We start from the raw sequence: 23,865 nt of genomic DNA, 5'->3' as shown, positions 1-23,865 counted from the left end.
TGTCCTGTAGCGAACAGTAAACATGTATGAAATGAATTGTGAGTAGCAAATGTCCTATGTACCCTCTTTATCAAAGGAAGTGGGCACTGGGCACTACTGATATATCAAAATGTATTACCTACAAAAACACATAAAAGAAAGAGTCACAATTTCTTTATTATTTAAAACTAAATATTCACATTACAGTACAATCCATTTCCAGTCGTGTGGTATCAAATTACAGGACACAAACAGTAGTAATGACTGAATATAGTACAAAAATAGTACCTTGATCCTGAATAAAAAAGTTACTTCAAGAGTCTTTAAAACAAAGAGGAATTATTTAAATAATTTGGAAACCTATTCATTGAGGGATTGTTGATTAAGGCACTTAGTTCATTATTGCAACCTTATGATAATACATGTTAAGGCAGTTAGGTGAAAAGATGATGTGTCCCGGATATCTAAATGCAAACTCCTCAAATACTGTAACCTTGGTGTGTTCAACTTGTTTGGTCAGGTAGTCTCTACATATGACAAGCTAAAATACTTTCCAAAAATGCTCAACGTGCACATTAGTACTATATTAGTCTAAGTAGTGTAACAATACTTCTGTACCGACAGCAATGAGCGATATTAGTGTTCGGTTTCCATGGAGACGCCTAGAACTCCCATGAATCCATCCACTTGAGGCCGGCCATTGCACTCCCTGGTTCGTGGGCCAGAGGTCCTCTCATGCCGTAAGACAGCGGGTGGAAAATGTAAAAACTGATGAGTTTTTTATTGGGGGGGGGGAGGGGGGAGAAACAATCAAGAATATCAGAGATAACAAAGAAATAAAGGCACATACAGTGTTGAGCAGACAGACAGACAGACAGACAGACAGACAGACAGACAGACAGACAGACAGACAGACAGACAGACAGACAGACAGACAGACAGACAGACAGACAGACAGACAGAAAGTATGGTATTAAAGTGAGCATTTAAAGAGCCTGTATCATGCTTTTTAACTTTTTTAGCACTGCCCTGGCTCGGGCTTCAATTTTTCTATCTTAGCAGACATACAACATATAAACATACGTCATATTACAGTCTAAAGCAAAAGGAAAAGCCGAAAAAGAATGATATCACCCCTTTGGAAAAGGATAATAAAATACCAACATTGATTTACTCATTGTTATCTTAATAGCATTAAATATCTTACTGGTAGAAATGCTGACAAGTAAGAGCAAATGCCCCACGAAGTGACCCTTTGGCAACGACAAACCCACACTGCAGCCGGAACTCTCACCTGTAAAGGACGCTGAAAAGCAGCGCCACCTGTCCCAGTCTGAGCAGCCAATCAGCACGCGGCGGGGAGAGGAAGAGGTCGGCGCTGTGCAGCAGGGTGTCCAGAGTGAGACCTGGGCCGGGGGGAACACAACCACATCAGACACTGCAGAGCACTACCACCGGGCCGGGGGGAACACAACCACATCAGACACTCAGGAGCACTACCACCGGGTCGGGGGGAACACAACCACGTCAGACACTGCAGAGCACTACCACCGGGCCGGGGGGAACACAACCACGTCAGACACTGCAGAGCACTACCACAAGGCCTCCACCCCACACACAGTGGGGTGGAGCTATGTGTGCACACTCAACGTGTTTAGAATAGAAAAGAATTGAAAAACAATTCAAACCCAACGATGAAGCAATAAATGGGCCGTGCTGATATAGCATCATGTTCAAATTTCTTCAATTTTTTTCATCAGGATTAACCCCTTAAGATGAACTCATTTTGTTTCTTTCTTAACATAAAGTAAAACTAGAACTGCAAGCAGTTATCCAGGGGTCCAATCGATGTGCATTTCGCCGGCACAGTGAACGCGAAGCATGTATTCAAAACGCTACCGTGAACCTGCGGATGTAAAGGTTTTGACTGTGAGAGGTTCGGTGTGGGAGTTATAGCCCCAAACGCGTTTTTCCTTGGTATAGCGCCACCTAGTGACCGGCATGTCTGGATTTTGTCGTCTGCGTAGTTCGAAGAGACCTGGATCTAGTCATGCAATTGGCGTGTATGCACCATTTACGGTTTGGGCTGTGGTCCCAGTTTTAGGGAGGTAAGAATAATAATAAAAATAAGAAAAATCGCTACAAAAACAATAGGGATCCAACCTTTTGGCTTGGACCCCTAATAACGAACAAACATATTTCTTAATAACAAAAAACACACACAAAAACTCCCCCCCAAATAAACAAACAAAAACATCTCACTGGAGCCTCATAACGAGGGAAGCACGCACAGGTCTGACCTACCCGTGAGCATGCTGCTGAACAGCATGGCAGGGAAGTAGTGGTGGTAGTAGAGGATGCGGCCCATGGTGTAGAAGGGAGCGTAGTGGAGGAGCCAGCCCAGCACCAGCTGCCCCCCGCCCCGCATCAGCACCCAGCAGTGCTCTGGGGCAAACCCAGGGGGGCACATTCAGCGGCACGTTGGAATTGACAAACGCATATACCCTTAAAGTATCGGAGGTGCATTTGGAAGGTTTTATTATGTGTACCTCGTCTCTTTTGGCTGAGATGCACGTCTCTTTGGAGAGCTATAGAGGCCACCGCCACCATGACTGCATACAGGCCCAGGCATGCTAAATTGAGCCACCAGGTGACCTAAGGAGGAGGCCGTACTAGTGTTAAGCAATATGGCAAACCCAACCTAAATGCCCGTCACAAACCTCAGGCGTATCACGGAAGGACAAGATAGTTAGTCACTCACTGGGTTCCCGAGCAAGTACACGCGATACTCCGTCTCATTGACGCCAGAAAACCTCAAGCCCTTAAAAGCAACACACAAAAAGAAGAAACATAGCAATCAGTTACCCTGGTGCTATTCATGACAACATTGAGTCAAGTTTGTGGAACGCAGAGCTCACCTGGTAGTTGATGGGCCAGTGCCACGGTCTGGAGTTAATCTCGCTATCTTTGGGCTTCAGTCCGCTGTTGCCCTAAAAACAAACATATCAGACGACATAAAAACCAATGGTATCTTTCAATTGGCTGATAATGATAATGATGATCCTTGATCTTTGATCGGCTCGTACCCTGATCATAACGATATGGGACTCCAGCAAGATCTCCAGGAAATGGGGCTTCAGCACTGACAGGCTGATGTTGGGCACTGGGGACACACACAGACACAGACACACACACACACACACACACACACACACACACACACACACACACACACACACACACACACACACACACACACACCACACACACACACACACACACACGGTCAGCCCATGAAGGACAATAAAGACATGGTTAAAGCAAAGAGCGCCACACTGTATATTGACCCATTTGCTTACGTTTGGGATTGATGTGGTCCTCAATGTTCCACTGTGAGTTAGGTGTCTCCTTGAGGTAGGGGCTACAGGTCACCTCCACCTGCTCCCAGCCCCTAGACAGTACACGAGAACACAGGGTCACCTTGTGTGAGTGAATCTGTACGATGTATGGATGGTTGATGTAATCACGCGGGGGCGATCGATGAAATGGATCAAGTAAACAAAGAGAGGCGTTGGGTACCACTTGGGAAGGGTCTTTCCTGAGGAGTAGAGCACACAGCCGGTGGCCACATGCAGCAAGCGCACCTTGCTGCGGAGGACCTTCACGGGGTCTCCCCTCCTCCCCCCGCAGACCTCTAACCGCCACAGGTCGTTGGAATCACCGCTGCCGTTCTGAACGAGAACAGAGGGAGGCAGGCAGGAAGTCATGTGATCCTGTGTTCTATCAAAAAGTTCATCGTTTTGATTCATTCACAATAACCGCTTATCAAGAGGTACTAGTGTAAAGGGTTATTGTAGCACATGTCTATGCCACTCTCCACCCAGGTGACTAGGATACAGGGTGGAGGGGTCAAAAACCCGGTGTATTGCAAGGCAAGGGGGCTCCGCTGCCTTCCAGGAGATCTCCCGAGTGCGTGTGGAGACGGCTGGTTTAACCTGTGCACACTGATTACACAACGGCTGCGGAACCTCACCCAGTCAGACTCAGCCAGGCGAGGCTGCTTAAACCAGCCATCATCTACACACACTCCCACAGATATGTTTGTGAAATCAGATTGAGTTTCTTAGCTAACCGAGGTAAACTAACCTAAAAGTGAACGACCAATGGTCAAACGATTAGATTGAGTAAGGGGGTCTACTCACGATGCCATAACCTGTGACCTGGAAGTGTTTCCTGGTCATGGGCGCTTCCTGGAGGTGGCTGTGGAGGTTCCTGGTGGTTCTGGCGCGGAGAGGAGATGCGTCATATTAAACAGATACAATAATATGCAATGTTACTCACAAAATAATCATCAACCATCAGTGGTTACGCTGTAGTTTTATTGTTGGTTTTGTTGGCTAGTGTTGGTTCTTACTCTTTGTGCTCAAGTCGGACGATGTCCCCGTGGCGGACCAGCTCAGGGGTCTTAGGGTGGTCTAAGTGTTAATAAAGACAGCCATAAACAATGTCAACACCTAACATTAAAAGTAGTGCTTAACATTGTGTAGCATCATCCCCAAGACATCTTTGTTGTATACAGGGACTGGGCTAACATAGCGACCTAGTGCTTGGCAATTGGTTGAATGTCGGACGATGTCCCCGTGGCGGCCCAGCTCAGGGGTCTTAGGGTGGTCTAAGTGTTAATAAAGACAGCCATAAACAATGTCAACACCTAACATTAAAAGTAGTGCTTAACATTGTGTAGCATCATCCCCAAGACATCTTTGTTGTATACAGGGACTGGGCTAACCTAGCGACCTAGTGCTTGGCAATTGGTTGAATGAACATCCTTACTGTACTGACATCGGTATATTGTTGTATCTCTTTCTTCTTAAAGAAGTACGTTTTGTAAGTTGCTTTGGATAAAAAAGCTTCTTCTAAATGCCCTAAATGTAAATGAAAATGCAGAGAGAGTCCAGACGTCCAGGAAGCCCTTGGTCTCACCCTGGCCGTCGTCTGGTTTGTGGACCAGCCACAGGTTGTTGTAGTCTTTGTGGAGGTACGCAGTCACCTGCAGGGACAGAACACATACGGACGACATGATGACCATCTGGAGGACGCTGATATCCATGCATCACACGTCGTTGTGTTTGTGAATACGGTCATAGCTACCGACCAAACTTGGATGTCACAATTTGGATCAAAGCCTAAAAGTCTGAATGATTAATCAATATCAATGATTGTACAAAGCGTGTCTGTCGGACCTGCTGCTGCTTGGCTCCAACTCCTTCTGGGTACAGGTGCCAGTGGGAGTGCAGATAACCACCGGCAATACGTAGATTCTTCACTGTGATGGTGGATCCGTACGCCAAGTCTGAGCAGATACAGCAGAATTAACAACTAGGAGTATAGGCGATAGAATCCAACAGATGGAGAGAGTGGATAGAGTGCAAGGAGCTCACACTTGGGCATGGACGCATTGTGCAGGTTGTTTCCTATCAGACGGGACTGAAAAGCAGAACTGAAGAAGCCATCTCCTGGACCACTGGTTTGACAAAATAACAATCATCATGGCAACTCCGACAAAGTGGAACATTTGAACATCACGCAAATGCTACTTGTCCCAAAGTAAGGACAGTGCAATACAAACTCACCTTTTGTTCAACACGGCAAAATGAACTGCGAATACTGTGACATAGAGCAACAGGGGCAGCAGGATGAGTCCTGTGACCCGGGCCAGGAGGTGCTTTGCGACATCCACCTGACCCGAGGGAAGATAAGAGAGAGACAGCCGATTGGTTGAGCATCTGGTGTCATCCACTATTATGCATTCAGAACGTATTCCCACTGCGGTAGAGGTGGACCCTTTGTCCCTTTTATACCAGCGAGAGCTGCAGGTCTCCCAGCAGGGCCCAGAGGTCCCCTGCCGTGTTGAGGCCCACCAGCAGGATGACAAAAAGCCCCACAAACTTCACCCCGATGGCCCCGGAGAGGTTCACCCCCGTCAGCAGCAACCATAGCCACCAGGACGCACAGAAGGGTCTGAGGGGAAAAACAACGTAATTTCCGTCTTAAAGAACCCACATCATGCTTCTTTAGGGTTTATAATTGCATTTGGGGGTACATGCCTGAATGTTAACAATACCCCTTATTATTCTCACACCGTTAATTTCTGTAAAACCAATTTCAGCAACTTCAGGCCCCCCTCCCGAGAAACCCGCTCTGCTGTGATTGGTCAGCACTCAGCATGCCCACTCTGCTTTGATTGGCCGAACTTTTTGCACGTTTGTTGGCTAATTTACACCCCGTGTAGTGTTGAGGGTAGCCGGGAGGCGCGACTTCTGAACTTCAGAACCGCCAACTGCAGTCTGATGTCAAACTATTACGGAAGTAACAGTGTGAGCGCAAACAAGCTGTTTCACACTTTTTGAACCACCCCACCGGAGTTCTCGGTGGGGGCGAATACTCTGGCTCAGACTTAGAATTTTCTAGCCTAGCAGATATAAAACATGTATACATACGTCATATAACAGTCTAAAGCAAATGGAAAAGTTGAAAGAGCATGATATCAGCCCTTTAACAGCATGCCTGTGCATCATCTGACTCTGGAACATGGACCACTAGTGATGACTTTAGTCCATAACAGTGGAATACAGAGTTATTATGGAGAAGGCGTTCTACCTTGACTTCTGCTGGTTGAACTTGACCATGCTCAGCACTGCTCCCATGATGAAGAACATCAGAATTGGATCCAAAAGGATGTACTGGGAAATAGTGATGGAGCCAGTGTCTGTCCAGGGGTTGAAACAGATTGTACAGTTTTAGTTTGTTTGAAGAAGTAATGCGAGTGATAAATACATTTATGTTCTCTTTAATAAAATTGCTAATTCAGAGGACAGTTCCCGTCCTCTGTAATTTACCTCCAACTAAGTTGTTTATTTTTTGTTTAAATCAGGATGCTCTTAATACTGTATGACATCAGGCACAATTTAAGGTCAAAAACTCAGCCTCTTGGGACCTCATTAGTTTTTCCATCCTCTGTGTTGAGGCAAATACTCACCAAATATAAGCAGAGCGGCGGCGATAAGAGCTGCTGAGTTGGAGTGAGACAGCTCCAGCACGATGAAGTAGGCGAACACCGGGAGAGAGGAGCCTAAGGCTGCACAGAACTAACACAGAAACCGTCATCCAATCAGCGTCTGGGTCCAATGACGTCGTTTTATAATCACCACAACCTGTAGACTAGCGTTCACTGATTACTTACAGTGGAAATTAAACTCACCCCTCTCATACCCCAGTAGTTGTGATGTCCGTATTTATCGCCTGGTTTGACAAAGGGAAATGTCCCATCGTAGCCGGTCATGTAACCAGCGAGACCTATGAGTATCTGTCACAGAGGGGAGAGCATCACCTGTCAAGCTGGGTTTAACATTGTATTTGTGTATTGAATAGTTCACAAAAACAGCTTCTGAAAATCGGATGAAGTACTACTTTACTTTTCCAAGGGGTGGGTGGACATCAAAAAAGAAAGTTCTGTTTATGTAGTAGCTTCCCATCTTCCCAAAGTGCGTTTCATCCCAACTGAAAGAGTCAGCAAACAGTGTGGGTAAATGGACACTGGAGGAAACACACACACACACACACCACACACCACACACACACACAGCCGGAGTACTCTGGTACTCCGGTGTACCTGGTACTCACCATATATGAGGAGGTTCTGCTAGTTTGTAGAAGCGAGTAGCAAAAGAAAGGCCCAGAACCAACAGAACCAGGATTGTGTTTGGGGGCTGGGCACCTGGAGGGGTGATGCTCCTTTCTGTCCAACATGATGTCCCATTCGAGGCCTGTTTGTCATCCTCGTTTTCAAGTCTATTAGATTGAGCCTCAGGTAAGGGCGTGTGTAAGGTCCGCTTATTTTCGGATATAAGACAAGTCTTTCTTTGTCGCAGAGCCGTCAGGTCTTCTTCATCCTTTGCCATCAGGAAGTTTGAACAGCAGCTACAACGAGCAATGAATGTCTGCAGCAAGATCTAAGTAAACACTCAATCTTCATTTATTTACTTTATTTCTGCATTTGTCAGTGAGAGGGATACCCTTCTTCAAAAAATTACAGTAAGGTCTACCACTGTCGTTCATATTCAACAAGAGGTTAGGGATGAGTGTGATGCTACCTTTCTATAAAGCTAACACATAGTTTAAAAGTATTCATGCTCGGTTCTTCACATAGGACGTTCCCATAAACACACCGACTATTCAATACATGCATGCATAGAAACAGAATTAAAAAAAAAACTGCAAGTCCTCTGCAAATGTCTAGGATGGCTTCAGAAAGATAAACATTACTGTCAGCAACAGCCGGCGACGCGTGACCTCGCGTCATTAAAGCGCAGTGGTCTCTGGGAAGTGAAGGCTGTTGGTTTGCGACAACCACATGCTACGTTCAGCAGTATGGAGCGTGGACTTCATTTCCCAAGTCCCTACAAACGCCTACTTTTAAGAGTGCTTTTAAAAGTCGCCACTAGAGAGCGGTAGAGTACTACAAATATAATATAATCAAAAAAATATTTCCTGAGTTTTTGATTTTATCAACGTTATCTTTGTCAAATTTAATGAAATCACATTAAACACTCCAGTTTGATAAACTGTTTACATATATAACACTTAATGCAGTACATGTGTGTTATGTGTGTCGTGTATGCGTGCGTGTTAATATTCAAGACATAAAAATAAACACAGATTTGATCATATTTTAATAATTTGATGACTGGTAGTGATTACAGTCAAGTGGTACAACAGCACAACCGTGATCTCAACTTATTTGCGGTTTATAAGGCTTTAAATACTCAAAGCCCAAAACATTGTGTTTCCAATTTATTGAAGACATTTGGTATGTGGAATGATGCATTGGACAGCACAAAGAGTTCACACACAGTGAAAACATCTGCACCACTGTAGTCTTTTTTCTTCAATGCAGGTTAAAGGCGTACATGTGTGCTTGTATGTGAACATGAGGGTTTTATGCATGAATACAAGAAGTTCTGTCCTCTAAAAGGATAAGGCCATTAACCTCAAGCTGAAACTAATAACTATTGTAAGATACCAAAAAATCAAATGAATGCGTATATTGGCATGGTGATACATTCATGGCATAGGAACCTTCTAGGGAAATGATTTGGACATAGTCGTCCCTGCAGATAAAAGGCTTGCGTTTGGCCAAAACAACTCAATGCAATGAATGCAGGCAGTCGGTGATCAGGAACTAAGGCTGGCACTTTGTAAAAATTACATTTCAATGTCTGCTCCACAGGGCAGGATACACACACCTCCTCTGGTACAGTGTCAACCACTTTCCTCACGCATAAAAACATGTTTAAAAAACATTTGTACAGAAATATATAAATCTACATAGCTATAAATGTCTTTTTTTTTTTCATTTTCTTCTTTTATGTCAAACAAAAATATTGCTTGTACTAAATACCTAGTGGAATATATAACACAAATAATACATAGTACTAGATCTGTACAATATATCCATAACCTCCCCATAATCAGAACCTGGCCTCTATACTCACTCAGAGATGGGAATAGTCTCCATTTTGAAACTTGAGATTCATTCAATGTTGAATGAATGCAGATTGGCGTTGTTCTTGTTTAAGCGTGCGTTCACACGCCTGGTTTGTAAGAAAGGTTTTTGCATTCAACGCCAGATCTTGTTTGACCTATACTTTTATTTAAAAAGCTGTCGTTAATTAACCAATTACAATGACGAAGGTAGCCCAGATCTCAAATAAATTAAGTAACATCAAATTAAGATATACTGTATATTGGTTCTGTAAAAATCGGTTACTTTGATAAGAAAATTGGAGTCAAAACTCTACCAGTGCACTAAAATATTGGAAGAATGTTAAGTCAGTTACTAAAATATGGTGTTTCAGAGCGTGTGAATCACATCCTTCACTTAAGTTTACATTAATCATCATATACATCCACAGCCTTTTTAGGTCCACAAGTAGCTTAGCGATTGCAATACAAAATATTTGATGTGAATGTACATCAAGAAACTATTGGTTAAAAAAATGATGTTAACGGTAAGACTTTCAATGTTCGTATTGCCTATGTGTTGATATAACGATGGTTTTACTCATATTTAAAGTTTTGCTTTTTTAACGAAAGACATTCTCCCAAAGTCAAACGGCCACACAGAAACAACAAGGGCATTTAAGTATGGCCTCTGAGAAGGTCTGCGCTTCCGGCTCACAGAGGCCCGTCATCTAGTTATGAGAAATAAATAATGTATCAAAAAGAATGTGAGAAAGTAATGCAGAAAGAAAATGAATTTGCACTGACTGGGGTCACTAAACAAACGAGAAAAAAGAAGAGGAAAGAACCGTCTACAAATTCCCTTTAGGCAAATGCAAATCTGGAAAGTGTTGAATCCCGTGTGATACATTCACTGAACAGTTCCCGGTGCTCTTGCGTGTATGTAGGGAGCGTGGATATGATGCGTTTTGTATGCATAGGTACATGCGCGCTGTTTTTCTCTGTGTTTGCGTGTTTGGGCTTTATTCATGTATATGTTTCGTATGCATTAGTCACATACATGTGTGTGTGTGTGTGTGTGTATGTATGTTTGTGCGCATATTTGCGTGCATGTGTAAGTGTTTGTGTGTGTCTGTTCTGTATGTGCATGTGTGTGTGTATGTGTGTGTGCGCATATGTGCGTTTGCGTGTGTGTGCGTGTCTTTGCTGTATGTGTGCGTGTGTGCCCGCATGTGTGTGTTTGAGTGTGTGTGTGTGTGTGTGTGTGTGTGTGTGTATGTGTGTAGGGGTGTGTCCGTGTGTGCATGTGTATGAGCATCTGTGTGTGTGCGTGCTATCAAGGGGTCAGAAGCATGGGCCTCTCCGCAGCCCTCTGGGGAGCAGAAGGAAGGGCCATCTCCAGAGGGTGCGTGGAGGAGCCAGCGACCCCGGCCCAACTCCCCCCAGCCTCCCGCCCCACTACCCGGCCTCGCTGGCCACCTCCTGGGGGATCTCGGGGATGCACTCGTGGGGCTTGGCGGAGGCCACGAAGCCGGCTAGACAGCTGCACTTGTAGGAGCCCTCCGTGTTGGAGCAGCGGGCGTTCTGACACAAGGCCACACTGTCGCTGATGTCCTCGCACTCGTTGATGTCTGCGGAGAGCGGGAGAGGGACGGCGTTAGTGCTCACAGCTGGAACAGCTGCCAGGCCTTATACACATGTTTACATACAGGATATCACCATCGTTTTCTATGGATTTTAAATGGTAGTGGACTTCATATATCGAGCGTTTTTCCTCTCTAAGTGGCCACTCAAAGCGCTTTGCAATGTTGTCATTCACCCATTCATTCGCACATTCACACCGACGCCGATGTCCACCCTGGAAGACGACAGGCCACTCGTCAGGAGTAGTCGGGGTGAGGTGTCTTGCTCAGGGACGCTCAGCTAGAAGGAGCCGTGGATCAAACCCTCCGGTTACCAGCCAACCCGCTGTACCTCCTGAGCCCCACGCCGCCCCTATGCCTTTATACTGTTCCCCTGTCTTTAGTTCCTTCTCTATCTCCATCCCTTGGGTTCCACGGTGACATAACAGCGCGTTGGGAGCGTGCAGATACGGTTCCTGGAGGGATGCAGTCATGTTGCGTGTGGTTAAATGCACCAGAGCTCCGGCAGCACCCGGTAATCCTCGACATTAAGAGCCCACTCATATGTTGTTACTTAAGAGAACAACGCTTTGTATACGATTTCCCCTTGGCCTTCGGGAGCAAACCTCTACCCCCTCTTTCTTCTTCCCCCCTCTCGACATGGGAGGTCCGGTCCGTCATTCCTGAGCAGTCCACGTCAAAGCGACCCCGTATCTGTTTATGTCATGTCCTGCTCGGGGGGGGGGGGGGGGGGGGGGGGGGGGGGGGGGGGGGGGGGGGGGGGGGGGGGGAAGGGAGGGACATGCTTTCGGCGTTTCGCGCAAATGGAAGGCACGAGACGCAGGCCTCCCTTAAGTCTTTCCATGCAGGCGGGGAGATCTGTTTCGCTACATTTCCTCGCGTTGCAGAGAAGAGGAATGAGAGGTAGAAAAAGGAAAAAAAGCACTCCGTCCTTGGAGCTGATAAGCGACCCTCGCAGACGGATTCCCGACTCATGCTGTAATAATCATAGCGCGCCGTTATGACAGGGAGGTCTCTCTTTCAAAGCAAACAAACAGGGCCCACTTAGAGCGTGTGCACCGTCCCGTGTGTGACTCGGCACGGGCCCGGACCAAGGCCCCCCCCCCGCCTGGCCGCTCTGGCGCGCCACGCTGGCCCTGAGCGACGGGGGAATGCGGCGAAAACGGCTTTCATCGGTTTCTCATAAAACTCTGCACCGAGAGCAGGAGGGGGAACTTTAACGAATGCAGTGTGAGGCGAGGTGATGTACGCCACAATGAATTTGCTCCCCACGAAATCAGTTCGCTACAAAGAAACACCCGGCGCTACTCCTTGAGGGACGGATTCCTCTCCGTGCGCTGATCTCCAGACTCCACAGAACGCCTGGTCTGGGATCAAGATGAAATGAATCCCTGCGCTTTTCCGCTGTGTTCTCAGGAAGTCCCTGAGCGTCGTTATCTAGACCTGGAACACGCACCGCGCGAGCACACAGACACACATTTGTACACACACACACGCGGCGGAGGGTCTGGAGCACAAAGAGGGGGCCGAGGGGTCGGCCTGTTAGTTGGAAGGGATCCGGTGTTGGACGAGAACCTACCGATGCAGGCATCTTGTTGAGGTCCAGCTCGTAGCCGTCGAAGCAGTCGCAGGTGTAGCCCTCGCGGACCCTCACGCAGCGGCCGTTCTCACAGCCGTTCAGGATGCCGCACACTCCTCGGCCCGGAGGCCCTCGAACCCGCCGTAGGGCCCTGAACAAACACACCGTTGATTCTGGGGTCGTACGGACATACGTGGGTAACGATTGAAAGGCAGTTTGAACGCCAGGGTTACTCTGCCGCTGCATATGCAGGAGACAGATATGTGTATCAATCTGTCGATCAGATATGGATACATTTATATATTTCATAATTAAGGACGACGTTGGTAACAAGTGCACACGCTTTGACGCGTCGTCCTCTGGGTCTCTGCCCTGAACCCATCAACCCATGAGCCAGGCGGGCGCCACCTACTGGTGTGGGTCTTAGCGGGCGGGGCTGGAACTCCCGAGGCCTCAGGACCGGGACCCGCGGGGGCTCCCGGGGGCTGTAGTCGTTGAAGAGGGGGACGCCCTCGGGACCCCAGGGTTGTAGTAGGTCCCTCGGGCAGCGGCCCCCCGCCGTAGTTGTCCCAGTAGGGGGACACGAAGGGCTCGAGGGGGCCTCGGAGCCCTCCGGGCTGTACTCGTACTGCGCCGGGGGCCGCTCCCTCAGGCTGTCGGTGCTGCCGGGCCGGCGCAGGTTGCACATCACCGCGTAGTCCTCTGCACCGCGCACACACACACACCACACACCACACACACACACACACACACACACAGACACAGACACAGACAAACACACACAAGCACACAGTTCCATAAAGGGGACGGTTCCTTCCCTACCTTGTAATAACAACATGGTTATCATTCCAACGCAGGATATAGTGAAGGCATGTCTCCTCCAAGTCCAAATGGTCTGATCCCCGGTGTCCACAGCCTACCTGCCAGCCTAACTGTCCCTCAAACAACTCTTCTGCATGTGTTGGTTAAATCGTCTGCCAAAGGACTTTAAAATCAGGGTTGACATCGGTAGTAGTAGTTTTGCAGTAAGTAAAAATTCGACATTTAGCTGACACTTTTATCTAAAGTAAATTACACAGAATCGTAGGGGTCTTGCTCAGCACTCCAACCAGGAGAGGTCGGGATCGAACTAGCTACCTCCCACTCACATGTCAACCAACTCTACCTCCTGAGGTAAGCAGACCCCTGATAAGATAAGATCTCCAGTAGGACAACAATGGCTGCAGCCCATGGCATCAGGATCAAAGCAGTAAAGTAACCCCAGGATGCGTTCTCTTCTGTGTTACCTGAGTCCTTGCGCGGGCAGAAGGCACACTGCTCGCTCCAGGCCACGCCGTAGAGGCAGCAGCACTCTGTGTAGGTGGTGCGGTGGCCGGCCAGGGGGTTGGCACACATGTTGTCCTCCACCAGGACCTGCCAGCAGATGTCCATGTGGACGTCCTGCTCGGGCTCCAGGGACTCCCCTGGGCGGGGGAGGGGGAGGAGATCCCAGTTCAGCACGGGACGACATGAAGGCACACGCCAGACGCCTCGTGTGACCCCCACGCCGCCGTGGGGTGCATGCATGCGTGTTAAAGCACGCCGGCCAGCGTAAGTGTTATTCATTACTCGGCAGACAGGGTCGGTGATGTGTTTGCACTGTGCATACCTTTCAGTGTGGATATGTTGTACTTGCGTGTGTGTTGGTTTGTGTGCGTTTGCGTGTGCGCATGTATGTTTTGTGTATTCGGATGTGTGTGTGTGTGTGTGTGGTGTGCGTGCTTGTGATAATTTATGCCTTTGTGCGGTCGTATGTGTGCGTGTGCGTACATATGTGTGTGTGTGTGTGTGTGTGTGTACATATATGTATGTGTGTGTGTGTGTATGCTTTTCGTTTGTATATGTGTGCCTGTGTATTTACGTGTGCATGTTTGTGTGCGCATGTTTGTATGGATGCATGTTTGTGTGTGTGTGTGTGTGTGTGTGGTGTCTGTGTGTGCGTGCGCGTCCCACCTTCAGTGGCGTTGAGGCCGATGCAGCGTCTCCCGCTCCCGTCCAGCACTAGCGGGGGGCTGCAGAAGCAGTTGAAGGAGCCGGCCGTGTTCACGCACACGCCGTGCACACACGTGTCCCCCATCTCACACTCGTCGTAATCTGACAGCCACAAACACACACGCGGTCAGAGGAGCGCTTACCGCATGCATAAAAAAAACGCATGCCCGGAGGAGAATGAACGGAAGCAGCTTCAGACAGCGTCCGCGTCCCTCACCCAGACACTCATGGCGGAGGTGGTTGTAGTAGAAGCCCGAGCAGGCAGAGGCAGGTGTAGGTGGAGTAGAGGTTGGAGCAGTGGCCGTTCTTGCAGATCTCCGAGCTGAACATCTCGCACCTCGTTCACGTCTGGAGTGACGTGGGGCGGGGGGAGGCGTGAAAATTGAGTTAAGTCAAAGCGCGGGTCAGTGGAAGCTAAGCCAGGTTGAGTCGGTGGAAAAGCCCCCCGAATCTTAACGACTTGTTAGAAATCCTGAACAGGTCTCTCGCAACGGGAGCCTCGCTGGCGGCGCGGTCGATGAAGGAGGCGGCCTGGCCTCCCATTAAGCTGGACGGGCTAGCAGCAGCCCGCTCATAAATAAGGCAAAGGGGGTTCTTTAAAGTTGCAGCGTCGGACATAAAAGTAAATTAATAAACTGATGTATAAAACTACAGATGCAGCTCTCCATCTGTACTGCTACCTGGCAGCTATTATGAATTAACCACACTTATTTGAAGCTGAAGTTCCCACAACTACGACGCATGCTGGAATTCAGTAAGAGTCACCTGGTGGTAGTGAACACTGCTGATTCTCCCAAGGTGCACCACAATGGAAAGCTATGCGCTAGCACCACAACTACACATGTAGCATCTGGCATCTTGTTGCTGCTTTTTCTTGCCCTGGCAGCCAATGTACAGTATGTCCTCTGCTTTTGTTATTTAATGTAAAGCAATGCATTTATTGCCTTGGCCGCTGCATTCAGGTGTATGTTACCCTTGCCTCTGATTGTGGTGAATACCGTAAACCTTGACATGAAAATGGAGACTACTGTAAAAGCTGTCGAGAGAGAGAGAGAGAGAGAGAGAGAGAGAGAGAGAGAGAGAGAGAGAGAGAGAGAGAGAGTAAGAGCAGAGAGAGGAGAGAGGGAGAGAGAGAGAGGCTAAGTGGACCCCCAGCCCGCTGACATACCTCTGGAATGATGTCGTTCCTCCAGGCTCTGCGAGCCCGCGGGCCGAGTCCGGGGCAGCAGCCCAATGCCATGCGGGCACAGCTCGTTAAAATCGGCTGTGGAGCAACAAGGTTTTTTATTAGCGGATAAATAAACGCCGGGGCAGACCTGCCCGACGCACACTCAGATGTGTATGTGCATAAGCACAATAAACCATGCTCCAACACATGGCACCAGGGGGGGCGAAGCCCTGGTCCAGGGGCAGCCGTACCGGTTGAAAAAAAACATTAATGCCGGGTGCCATCAGTCTGGTCAATGACCACATGAACTGGGATATGTTTTGTGTTATTTGTTGTCTTATCCGTTAAGTGTTTGCTGTTTCTTTTACTGCTGGCTGTGGGATCAAATTGCCCCTCGGGGATAATAAAGATACCTTGACCCTTGACCCTTGAACCTACCTCTCTCAGGAAGGGGCACGGGTGGACCTCACAGTTGTCGCCCCAGCCGGCTCCGATGGTGCAGCAGCACTCCTGCTTGGTGGTGTTGCGGGACAGGACTTGTTGCACATGTCGGCGCTGTCCAGGTCGTAGTAACACTCCTTCCTCTCCTCCGCCCGGGCGGGAGGCGGGGGAGGCGGGGGAGGAGGGGGAGGGAGGGGGAGAGGGGGATAAGGGGGAGAGCGGGTCGAGGGCGGGGGATGACCGTGGGCTGCGGAGGGATGCGGAAACACACGTAAATTAACGGAGGAACACGTCAATAAATACAAAGCTAAACAGGCAAACGAATGCTTAACTATTGTTGCAGATGGCACAGTGAAAACGGAGAGCAGCGGGGAGAGCTTAGGTGTCTTGTGTGGGGACGACGGCGGCTAAGTTGTGGATACTGGGCATCGAAACCCGGAACCCTTTGGGCTTGGGAAGAAGCGATAGTCAAACCCCTATCGCTTCTTCACTTCCCGACCCCATTATCACAGAAACGCGTTGTGAAGTATAGAGGGGGAATAACTCGTTACCGCTGATTATTTCGTCTCCGCCATCAAACGGGCACAGAGTTTAAATTCCTTGCTCGAGGGGCCCTTCAGAAGACAGCCGTTGGCAGCGCTAGCCCCCCGGGTACCGTATCATCCAGTTGATCATCACCGCACTCCCGACATGCCGACAGCGTCTGCTGGCCCCCGGCCCGGTCTTCCACCCCGCTCGGCGCTCCAGCGGGCGTCGCATACCTTCGCCGGCCACTGCTGAGCCTGCTCATTTAACACAGCCCTGGGCTCAGGCATTCACCCTTAAGCTGCCGGCTTAGCCCAATGGAAACACTGGCACTCGAGTCAAGCCACCATTCACTCGCTCGTGATTGATTAGCGCACGTCGAAAGCAAACAGCGGAATGCGGCGCAGAAGGTACACAAAGGCATAGCTGGGGGAGCAGAAGGAAAAACATCCCTAGCTGAGGGCACGCCGGCTTAATAGTGTAAATATGGACCCGTCTCGCGGACACGTACACACGGGCCGGCGCCATGTCGGCGCGCGGCGGAGTCTGGGGCGCCACCCTCTCCCGAACCACCTCCACCTTCACCTGAGGACCACACGGGTCAGGGGGATCTGTGTGTGGGGGACGTGAGGAAGGTGGAGGAGGGACCACCGGAAGACATCCGCTCGGGGGGGGGGGAACGACGACAGGGTGTGTTTCAGATGGGTTGGTGGCGGCCAGACGACCTTGCCCGTGTTGTCCTAATGCATATTTGGTGCTCAGGGAGCCCACTCCGCTATGATCCTGGTATAAGTACAAACGATAACAGTCCCCGGTGGAGAAGAGTGGCTGCATCCTCCTCCCAATCACTGTTTTGATAATAAGAGACGGCTCATTAAGGCAGAGACAAGCCCACTCTCCCAGCGATGCGACTGGGCCAGCCGCGGGCCACTGTGTGTTGTGTGTGTGTGTGCTTGTGTGCGTGTGTCCTGTCACTGCGGTGTTACCCGTGGTTCGGCATGACTGGTAACGGGATCAATTCCTCATTGTCGCTGGAGCAGATGCACAGAAGCTGCCGTCGTAGTTCTCACACAGGGCCTCCCCGCACACAGCCATGCTCTCTCGCACTCGTTCAAGTCTGAGCACCGGCACAGGCAGAGGAAGCGGGAAACAAGGTGCGTGTCATTGGGTCAACTGGCTTTCATGCAGGCTTGCATCCTCCCAAGTACAAGTTGTATGGCTACCCTCCCTTCAAAGTATGATTATGAACGCGGCCCGATTCTAAACCGCTGCATTAACAATGTGCAATAGCAATGTACTTAAAATCCCTTTACTGTATTGCAAAAAATGCTAAACATACTACAATCACTGGCTCATAGGTGATCAAAGACTAGCTCGGGTGTAAAGGAAACCGACACACACCATTACAATAGCACCCCAGTTCGACTGGTAAAAGGGGGTACCCACCAACGCGCTGGTGGTCTCCCCGGGGGGGTTGGTGTAGCCCTGGTGACACTGGCAGAGGTAGGGAGTTGTCCGTGTTCTCACAGAAGCCGTGGTTTCCACAGATGGTCTCGTTCACACATTCGTCGGCATCTGCAGAGTCATCAGAAGACGCGGCGGTGGGCGTCTACGTTACCGTGTTCCACCGCTAATGGCCGTGTCCTAATGACTCCGCAGGACTTCAAATAAACACCGGGCCGGGCGTTCACGGTGGTGAGCCGGATTGGAGACACACAGACACATGATGGATGACTCCAACGGAGGTCTTTTGGATGACGAACTGTATGTCTTAGCAGTCCGTCCAATTAACCTTGCAAGGTTTGTGCCAACTTAAAAAGAATACGTGGAAAGACCAACCTGCTAGATGATTCAAAGTTATTGACGGTCTGCGTGATATATGTATGTAAGCATGTGTTGGTTGGTATGGAGAACAACCAATGACATGGCTGGCATATTAGTTTGCTATGAATGCCCACCAATGAAAGCACAGGCTGTCCTTTCCTTAGTTATCTGAGTAAAGCATCAGACAGCTGGAAAGCCGCCGTGGAAGGCGCCCCGGGCCCAGATCTAGTGATTGAGAAGTGACTGAGCCCTTACTGGACTGGTACAGGAGTTACGCAAGACTGAGAGTATGTTCGTGTTGGTGGTTTGGTGTTTATATTCAAACAAGCTTCTTCTCACACATTGGAGTCACACACAACCATGGGGAAATAACGCTTTGGTCCGCTCCCCCTCAGGTCACTGGCAGAGGGGGTGTTCCCAGGCTAATCGATTAATCCGTATGAGGCCGTTGGTGTGTTTGATGTTTCATGGCAGCGTTTCCCAGAGGGAACCGACTCAGAATGAAAATGAGAACCTGAGCTAAGAGTCGACATGAGTTCCACACGGCCTAATAAAAGAATGTGGCGAAAAACACGTCGGCTTCTCTCATGCATGGCACGAGCTCATTAAGAAAATACAATAAGAGCCACACGGAAAAGACCTTGATAGGCTTAGATATCACCACCGCAGACACTAAACAGAGAGAGAGCGAGAGGGACGCACGTCCCGGTTTCTCGACAGCCGCGTAGAACCGTGGCTGTTTTTTAAAAGAGAACATTTGTTAGCAATTTCTACATTACATCATTTCGTTATTCCCTGGCCTATTGTGCTGAGAGACCCAGGAGCCAAAAGACAGATACCTTAGTAGAGGAAAGTCTGATTATATTTATTTATATAACAAACAAGAGCTTTGGTGATCATAATCGAATCAGCTATATCTTTCTGCTGTCAGTCCTGACGGCCCGTTGGTCAACGTTAACCTGCTGTGAACGTAACAAGATACAGAGGAGATCATCATCGTCCAGCCTCGATTTGCTGTTTTTCCTTTCCTTTGCTCCTTTTATTTTTTACTTGAAGACTGACATCCTAAAGGTTCATGCTAAATGCCCTGGTCGGCATTTTTAACCCCAGTGTCTAACCACATCTGAGGGAGAAAGGAGAGGGAATTTTGATCAATAAACTGATGTGAGCAACCGTGTCTTGTTTTTCCGGCTAGCAAAGCTCTGAGTCAGCATGAGACTACAGGATGTAGTAGTAATATCCTGAGTACTATTCAGGATGTAAGTCACTGCTCCTCTTTTTTAGCTCAGAGAGACAAGTCACAGTGTATTTGTTATTCCGCAGTGGGTAGCGTATGTGGGTTCTAATGAAAAACATTTGTTTCCTTTCAGAAAAGGGGCTTGAAAAGAATATATACGTAGTCAAATTTCACACAGATCCCACGATAATTCATGTTAATACTTTTCCCCCACAATTCAGAAGCACCGAAGGAGATTCTTACGAGACAGACATTTTAACAAAATTAAATCGTAGATAAAAGTAATGACATTCGCATATTCTCCAAATGCATGGCGGCACTTATTTCCTGCTCCTTAAGCTCTGGTTGAATGTTTTCTGTCGTTTTCTTAAAGGCCGGAGCCGGGCAGAACCCCAGGAAACCACAGCCCAGTCAGTCGGAAACAGAGAGAGAGAGAGAGAGAGTTTGGCCGCGGCTCTGTCTTCCATTCCAGCACAGAGGACTGCAGCGCGGTAATGGCGCTCGACCGCTGTCCTGACCTTGACTCCTCACCAGGTTAATACAGACAAACAGCACATGTCCTGCTTAAAAACCGGACTCGTAAAACTCAAACCCTGTAGGTTTCTATGCCTGTGCTGATAGTGAGGACATCTGAGCGATGGCAGGTGGTGGTCACCGAGAGGGAATCTTTCTGTGGTTGTTCATCAGGTATTGTTTATCTCTTCAGGCAGGCTTTGGGGCAGCCACACCTACGTGCCGTTATGTGTTTCCCAAACGGACTGCATTTGGAACTGGATGAACACAAGAATAGGGCTTGAACCCGGGTCACTGGTGCTGAAAGCTGCGCCAGTGACCTGTTTTGTGTTGACGTTTCCGCTAAACCACATTATCCGTGATTCATCTTGTGTAATTCACAAAAATGTCCTGGAGGAAAACATTCCTGCAGCTCGGTTTGGGAGAATAATTAGTCCGCGTTGATGTGAATAGTTTCATATCATCTAGCGCAGGAGACCCCTCAGTGCATGTTAGACGGGCTATGAGCAGCAGGCCGGAGCGCGGGGAGGATGTGCGGACAGCCAGCTGGGAGTCCTGAAGGGACGTTGTGGAATCTCCCTGTATGTCACTCCCTGAATATCAGTGTCAGCGCATTTTTTTTATATATGGAAAGAGGGAGGGGAGGGGAAGAGGACGGGACGGGGCGATGTTGTTGTACCATGTGTGCATCAAGCTTGTCTCTACGCAGATGCAATCACCCCCCCCCCCCCCCCCCCCCCCCCCACCTCAAAGAGAGATTCACAGCATCTGGTAAATAAAGCCCTGACATTAATGGTATTCCAGGGTCTTTCCCTGACTTCAGATCAGTCTGGAGTGGCAACATAAACAGTGTGATTTACCCACGTCCAGCAGAGAACAGGCATGCTAATCCACGTTGTGCATCACTTCTGGGAACAGCTATGAATAATACATCGTAGGATGGTTCCACTACGCGTTAAGGCTTTGGCAGCACAGACAGGAAGTTTTTAAGTAGCTTTTTTTTTCTCTCCATGGTTTTACGTCACGACACGGGCAAGCTCCGAGACCTTCTGGTAGAGGAGGAGCGGGGGGGGGGGGGGGGTGAAGAGTTCACGTTTAGACGGGAGGTGCTGAGCTCCCTGGAGGTAGATGGGGTGGGCGGGTGGGGGGGCATAGCCAGTGGTACATTTCCTGATAGTCTGACCCAGAAAGACCTACCTTCCTGAGTGCAGTGATCCGGGCGTTTCAGACCGGGGGGGTGGGGCTATGTTTTACCCCTTACCACATGTGGTTCGATGGAGGACTGGTGCTACGGAGCCGTTGCTGCTTGACTGTTGGCTAACCCTGCTCGGCACACACCTCTGCCCTGCCCCCTGGGCAGCCCCTCACAGGATCGGACCAACAGGCAGCGGTTAATTAGCAGGCCCCATTGGCCGAAGATCAGAAGAGGGTTTTTCCCTCGTCAGCGAAACCATTTCTGTGGGGTTTCACTGTTTTAATCAAAACTATTATCGCCAACCTGTGTTGCCCTCATTCTTATTGCAGGGCAAGCATCAGCAGCACAATCACACACATTCCAAACCTCAGTGTGTTTCTGTGTTTTTCTGCCAGGACGGGATTGTATTGGCGAGGGGGTTTGGAGCGCAGCCTTGCTTCCGTCATGGGCACGCCGTTTTAAGAGACAACCCACGGCTGCGCACAATTTATGGCCGCAATTATAAGCAGCAGCCTAAATAAAAGACTACATCGAGCTCAAACCCCCGTCTCACCCGCACACAAACCCCACACACGCTCCTCTACACACCCTCCCCAACACACACACACACACACACACACACACACACACACACACACACACAAACACCGCGTGTGTCTCACATGTGCTGCCAGCCAAACCAATTGTATTGCCTCACTGCTGCGCTCATTGCAGCTGACACTTAAACAGGAGGGGGGGGGCTGTTTACCCGCCTGCATGTTACGACCGCTACTGTAAATCTTAATGTGTGGTGAGCTGGGCCAAAGACAACCGCCGTACCCTTCGCAGGCCCGTCGAGCCAAAACAGAAACAACGCCCTCGCAGCAACAGCAAATTACAGAGAGTCTGGCCAGCTCCTGAATATTTGGTGATCATAACAAGACAGCGGATATGTCCCAGGGCCGGGTTCTGCCCTCTCCCTCCCTCAGGAGTCTGGGGTGACGCCAGAGGCTCCCACAGCGTTGCATCATGCGGTGGGACAAGTAGCAGTTGTCTGCGTTGGGGGGGGGGGCTGAGAGACCACGCCCTGGACCCAGGGTACGTTACGTCTGCAATTTGTGTGTGTGTGTGTGTGTGTGTGTGTGTGTGTGTGGGAGGGGGGAGCAAGGAGGTGGTGTGAGTTCAAGTGCTCGTCATAGGAGGCCCCGGTGGAGTGCGCCGTGGGCTGGCGCTGGGGGGGGGGAGAGAGCGCTGGGCTGGGACGGAGCCTGCCGTCCGTGTAGACATGCAGAGCGGTAGGACCTGCTGGCAGTGGTCATGGGTCTGAGGTCAAGGCTGTCCTCCAGCCACTGGAGGAGCTGAACTGATTCTATCGCTCTTTAGGAGACAAGCCCTCCCTAATGCCTCTCTAGGGGAGGACGATCCATAATCGGTACAAACTGTGTGTGTGTTTGTGCTTGTGTGTGTGTTCATGTGTGTGTGTGTGCGCTCATGTATCTGTGTGTATGTATGTGTATATGTGTGTGTGTGTGTGTGTGTGTGTGTGTGTGTGCTCATGTATCTGTGTGTATGTATGTGTATATGTGTGTGTGTGTATGTGTGTGTGTGTGTGTGTGTGTGTGTGTGTGTGTGTGTGTGTGTGTGTGTGTGTGTGCGTGCATGCGTGCGTGCTTGTGTGCGTTACACAACAGCGCTTGGTCAAGGCTTCTTGGCCCTCCTGACACAATTACCAGTGGCAGATATTTATGTCTCACGCAGAACTAGAGGACCAGCATGCAGAGCAGCCAAGCCGCTCTGATGGAAGAGGTGAGGCAGCTGGTTCTAATCTGGGGCCTATCTCACAGCGGGGCCTTTAAAGTCTTTAAGACGGCGCCAGACACCCTTCATCGTGCGGCTCGGAGCCGGCAGACGGCCACGCGCATCGGAGGAGGTGCAGGCGAGGCGAGGCTGCTGCAGCCGCGGTCGCACGTTCCCTCCCCAGAACTACCACAGACTGCACGGCATAATGGCGATACGGGAAAGCGCCCGACCACCCCCTCTGTGCGTACGTGGTGTATCCCCTCGCAACCGCACCACATCACATTAATCCCCCCCCCCCACCCCACCAGAAACCATGCTACACCCAGGCTTCCCAACAGCTTGGAGTTCTGTGGCCCTCAGACGACCGCTGGAGATGCACATAACTTACTCCACACAGAAAAAGTGACACATTGAGAGCGATGCATTACA

At 49.5% G+C, this 23,865-nt stretch overlaps 2 protein-coding genes across 2 annotated transcripts in view; both read right to left on the bottom strand.

Annotated features, from left to right (window-relative positions):
* Positions 1 to 136: 136 nt before the first annotated feature.
* pomt2 (protein-O-mannosyltransferase 2) lies at positions 137 to 8,345 on the bottom strand. Its single transcript, XM_030357142.1, has 21 exons — positions 7,663 to 8,345; positions 7,455 to 7,539; positions 7,241 to 7,345; positions 7,019 to 7,127; positions 6,640 to 6,748; positions 5,841 to 6,000; positions 5,613 to 5,719; positions 5,421 to 5,503; positions 5,223 to 5,332; positions 4,963 to 5,029; positions 4,394 to 4,454; positions 4,182 to 4,260; positions 3,559 to 3,710; positions 3,339 to 3,430; positions 3,066 to 3,142; positions 2,898 to 2,969; positions 2,741 to 2,800; positions 2,529 to 2,634; positions 2,284 to 2,424; positions 1,274 to 1,385; positions 137 to 747 (listed from the first exon to the last, which is right to left on the bottom strand). Exons 1-21 carry the CDS (start codon positions 7,938 to 7,940, stop codon positions 642 to 644), a joined length of 2,271 nt encoding a protein of 756 aa, XP_030213002.1. The 5' UTR covers positions 7,941 to 8,345; the 3' UTR covers positions 137 to 641.
* Positions 8,346 to 8,694: 349 nt separating this feature from the next.
* LOC115544259 (latent-transforming growth factor beta-binding protein 2-like) overlaps positions 8,695 to 23,865 on the bottom strand; it is a 93,046-nt gene continuing 77,875 nt past the window's right edge. The window contains 17 exon segments of the mRNA XM_030357122.1: positions 8,695 to 11,132; positions 12,720 to 12,834; positions 12,837 to 12,874; positions 13,132 to 13,245; positions 13,283 to 13,324; positions 13,327 to 13,425; positions 14,010 to 14,186; positions 14,716 to 14,856; positions 14,972 to 15,011; positions 15,013 to 15,084; positions 16,361 to 16,461; positions 16,464 to 16,600; positions 17,905 to 17,935; positions 17,938 to 17,988; positions 17,991 to 18,017; positions 18,346 to 18,394; positions 18,396 to 18,463. Of these exon segments, the coding sequence (XP_030212982.1) occupies positions 10,960 to 11,132; positions 12,720 to 12,834; positions 12,837 to 12,874; positions 13,132 to 13,245; positions 13,283 to 13,324; positions 13,327 to 13,425; positions 14,010 to 14,186; positions 14,716 to 14,856; positions 14,972 to 15,011; positions 15,013 to 15,084; positions 16,361 to 16,461; positions 16,464 to 16,600; positions 17,905 to 17,935; positions 17,938 to 17,988; positions 17,991 to 18,017; positions 18,346 to 18,394; positions 18,396 to 18,463 (1,475 nt within the window). The 3' untranslated portion in view covers positions 8,695 to 10,959.

This window comes from Gadus morhua, chromosome 5, assembly GCF_902167405.1.
Source record: "Gadus morhua chromosome 5, gadMor3.0, whole genome shotgun sequence".
Taxonomy (NCBI): Eukaryota; Metazoa; Chordata; class Actinopteri; order Gadiformes; family Gadidae; genus Gadus; species Gadus morhua.
This window is presented reverse-complemented; position numbering and strand designations above follow the sequence as displayed.

What these genes read in the sequence shown, in the direction of transcription:
- pomt2 (XM_030357142.1), bottom strand. Translation starts at nt 7,940, where the DNA reads ATGGCAAAGGATGAAGAAGACCTGACGGCTCTGCGACAAAGAAAGACT. An exon ending in TTCAACCAGCAGAAGTCAAG is followed by an intron (nt 6,001 to 6,639) that starts GTAGAACGCCTT and finishes TTTTCCCCTCAG; the next exon opens with ACCCTTCTGTGCGTCCTGGT. An exon ending in GTTCAGCAGCATGCTCACGG is followed by an intron (nt 1,386 to 2,283) that starts GTAGGTCAGACC and finishes CCCCCGGCCCAG; the next exon opens with GTCTCACTCTGGACACCCTG.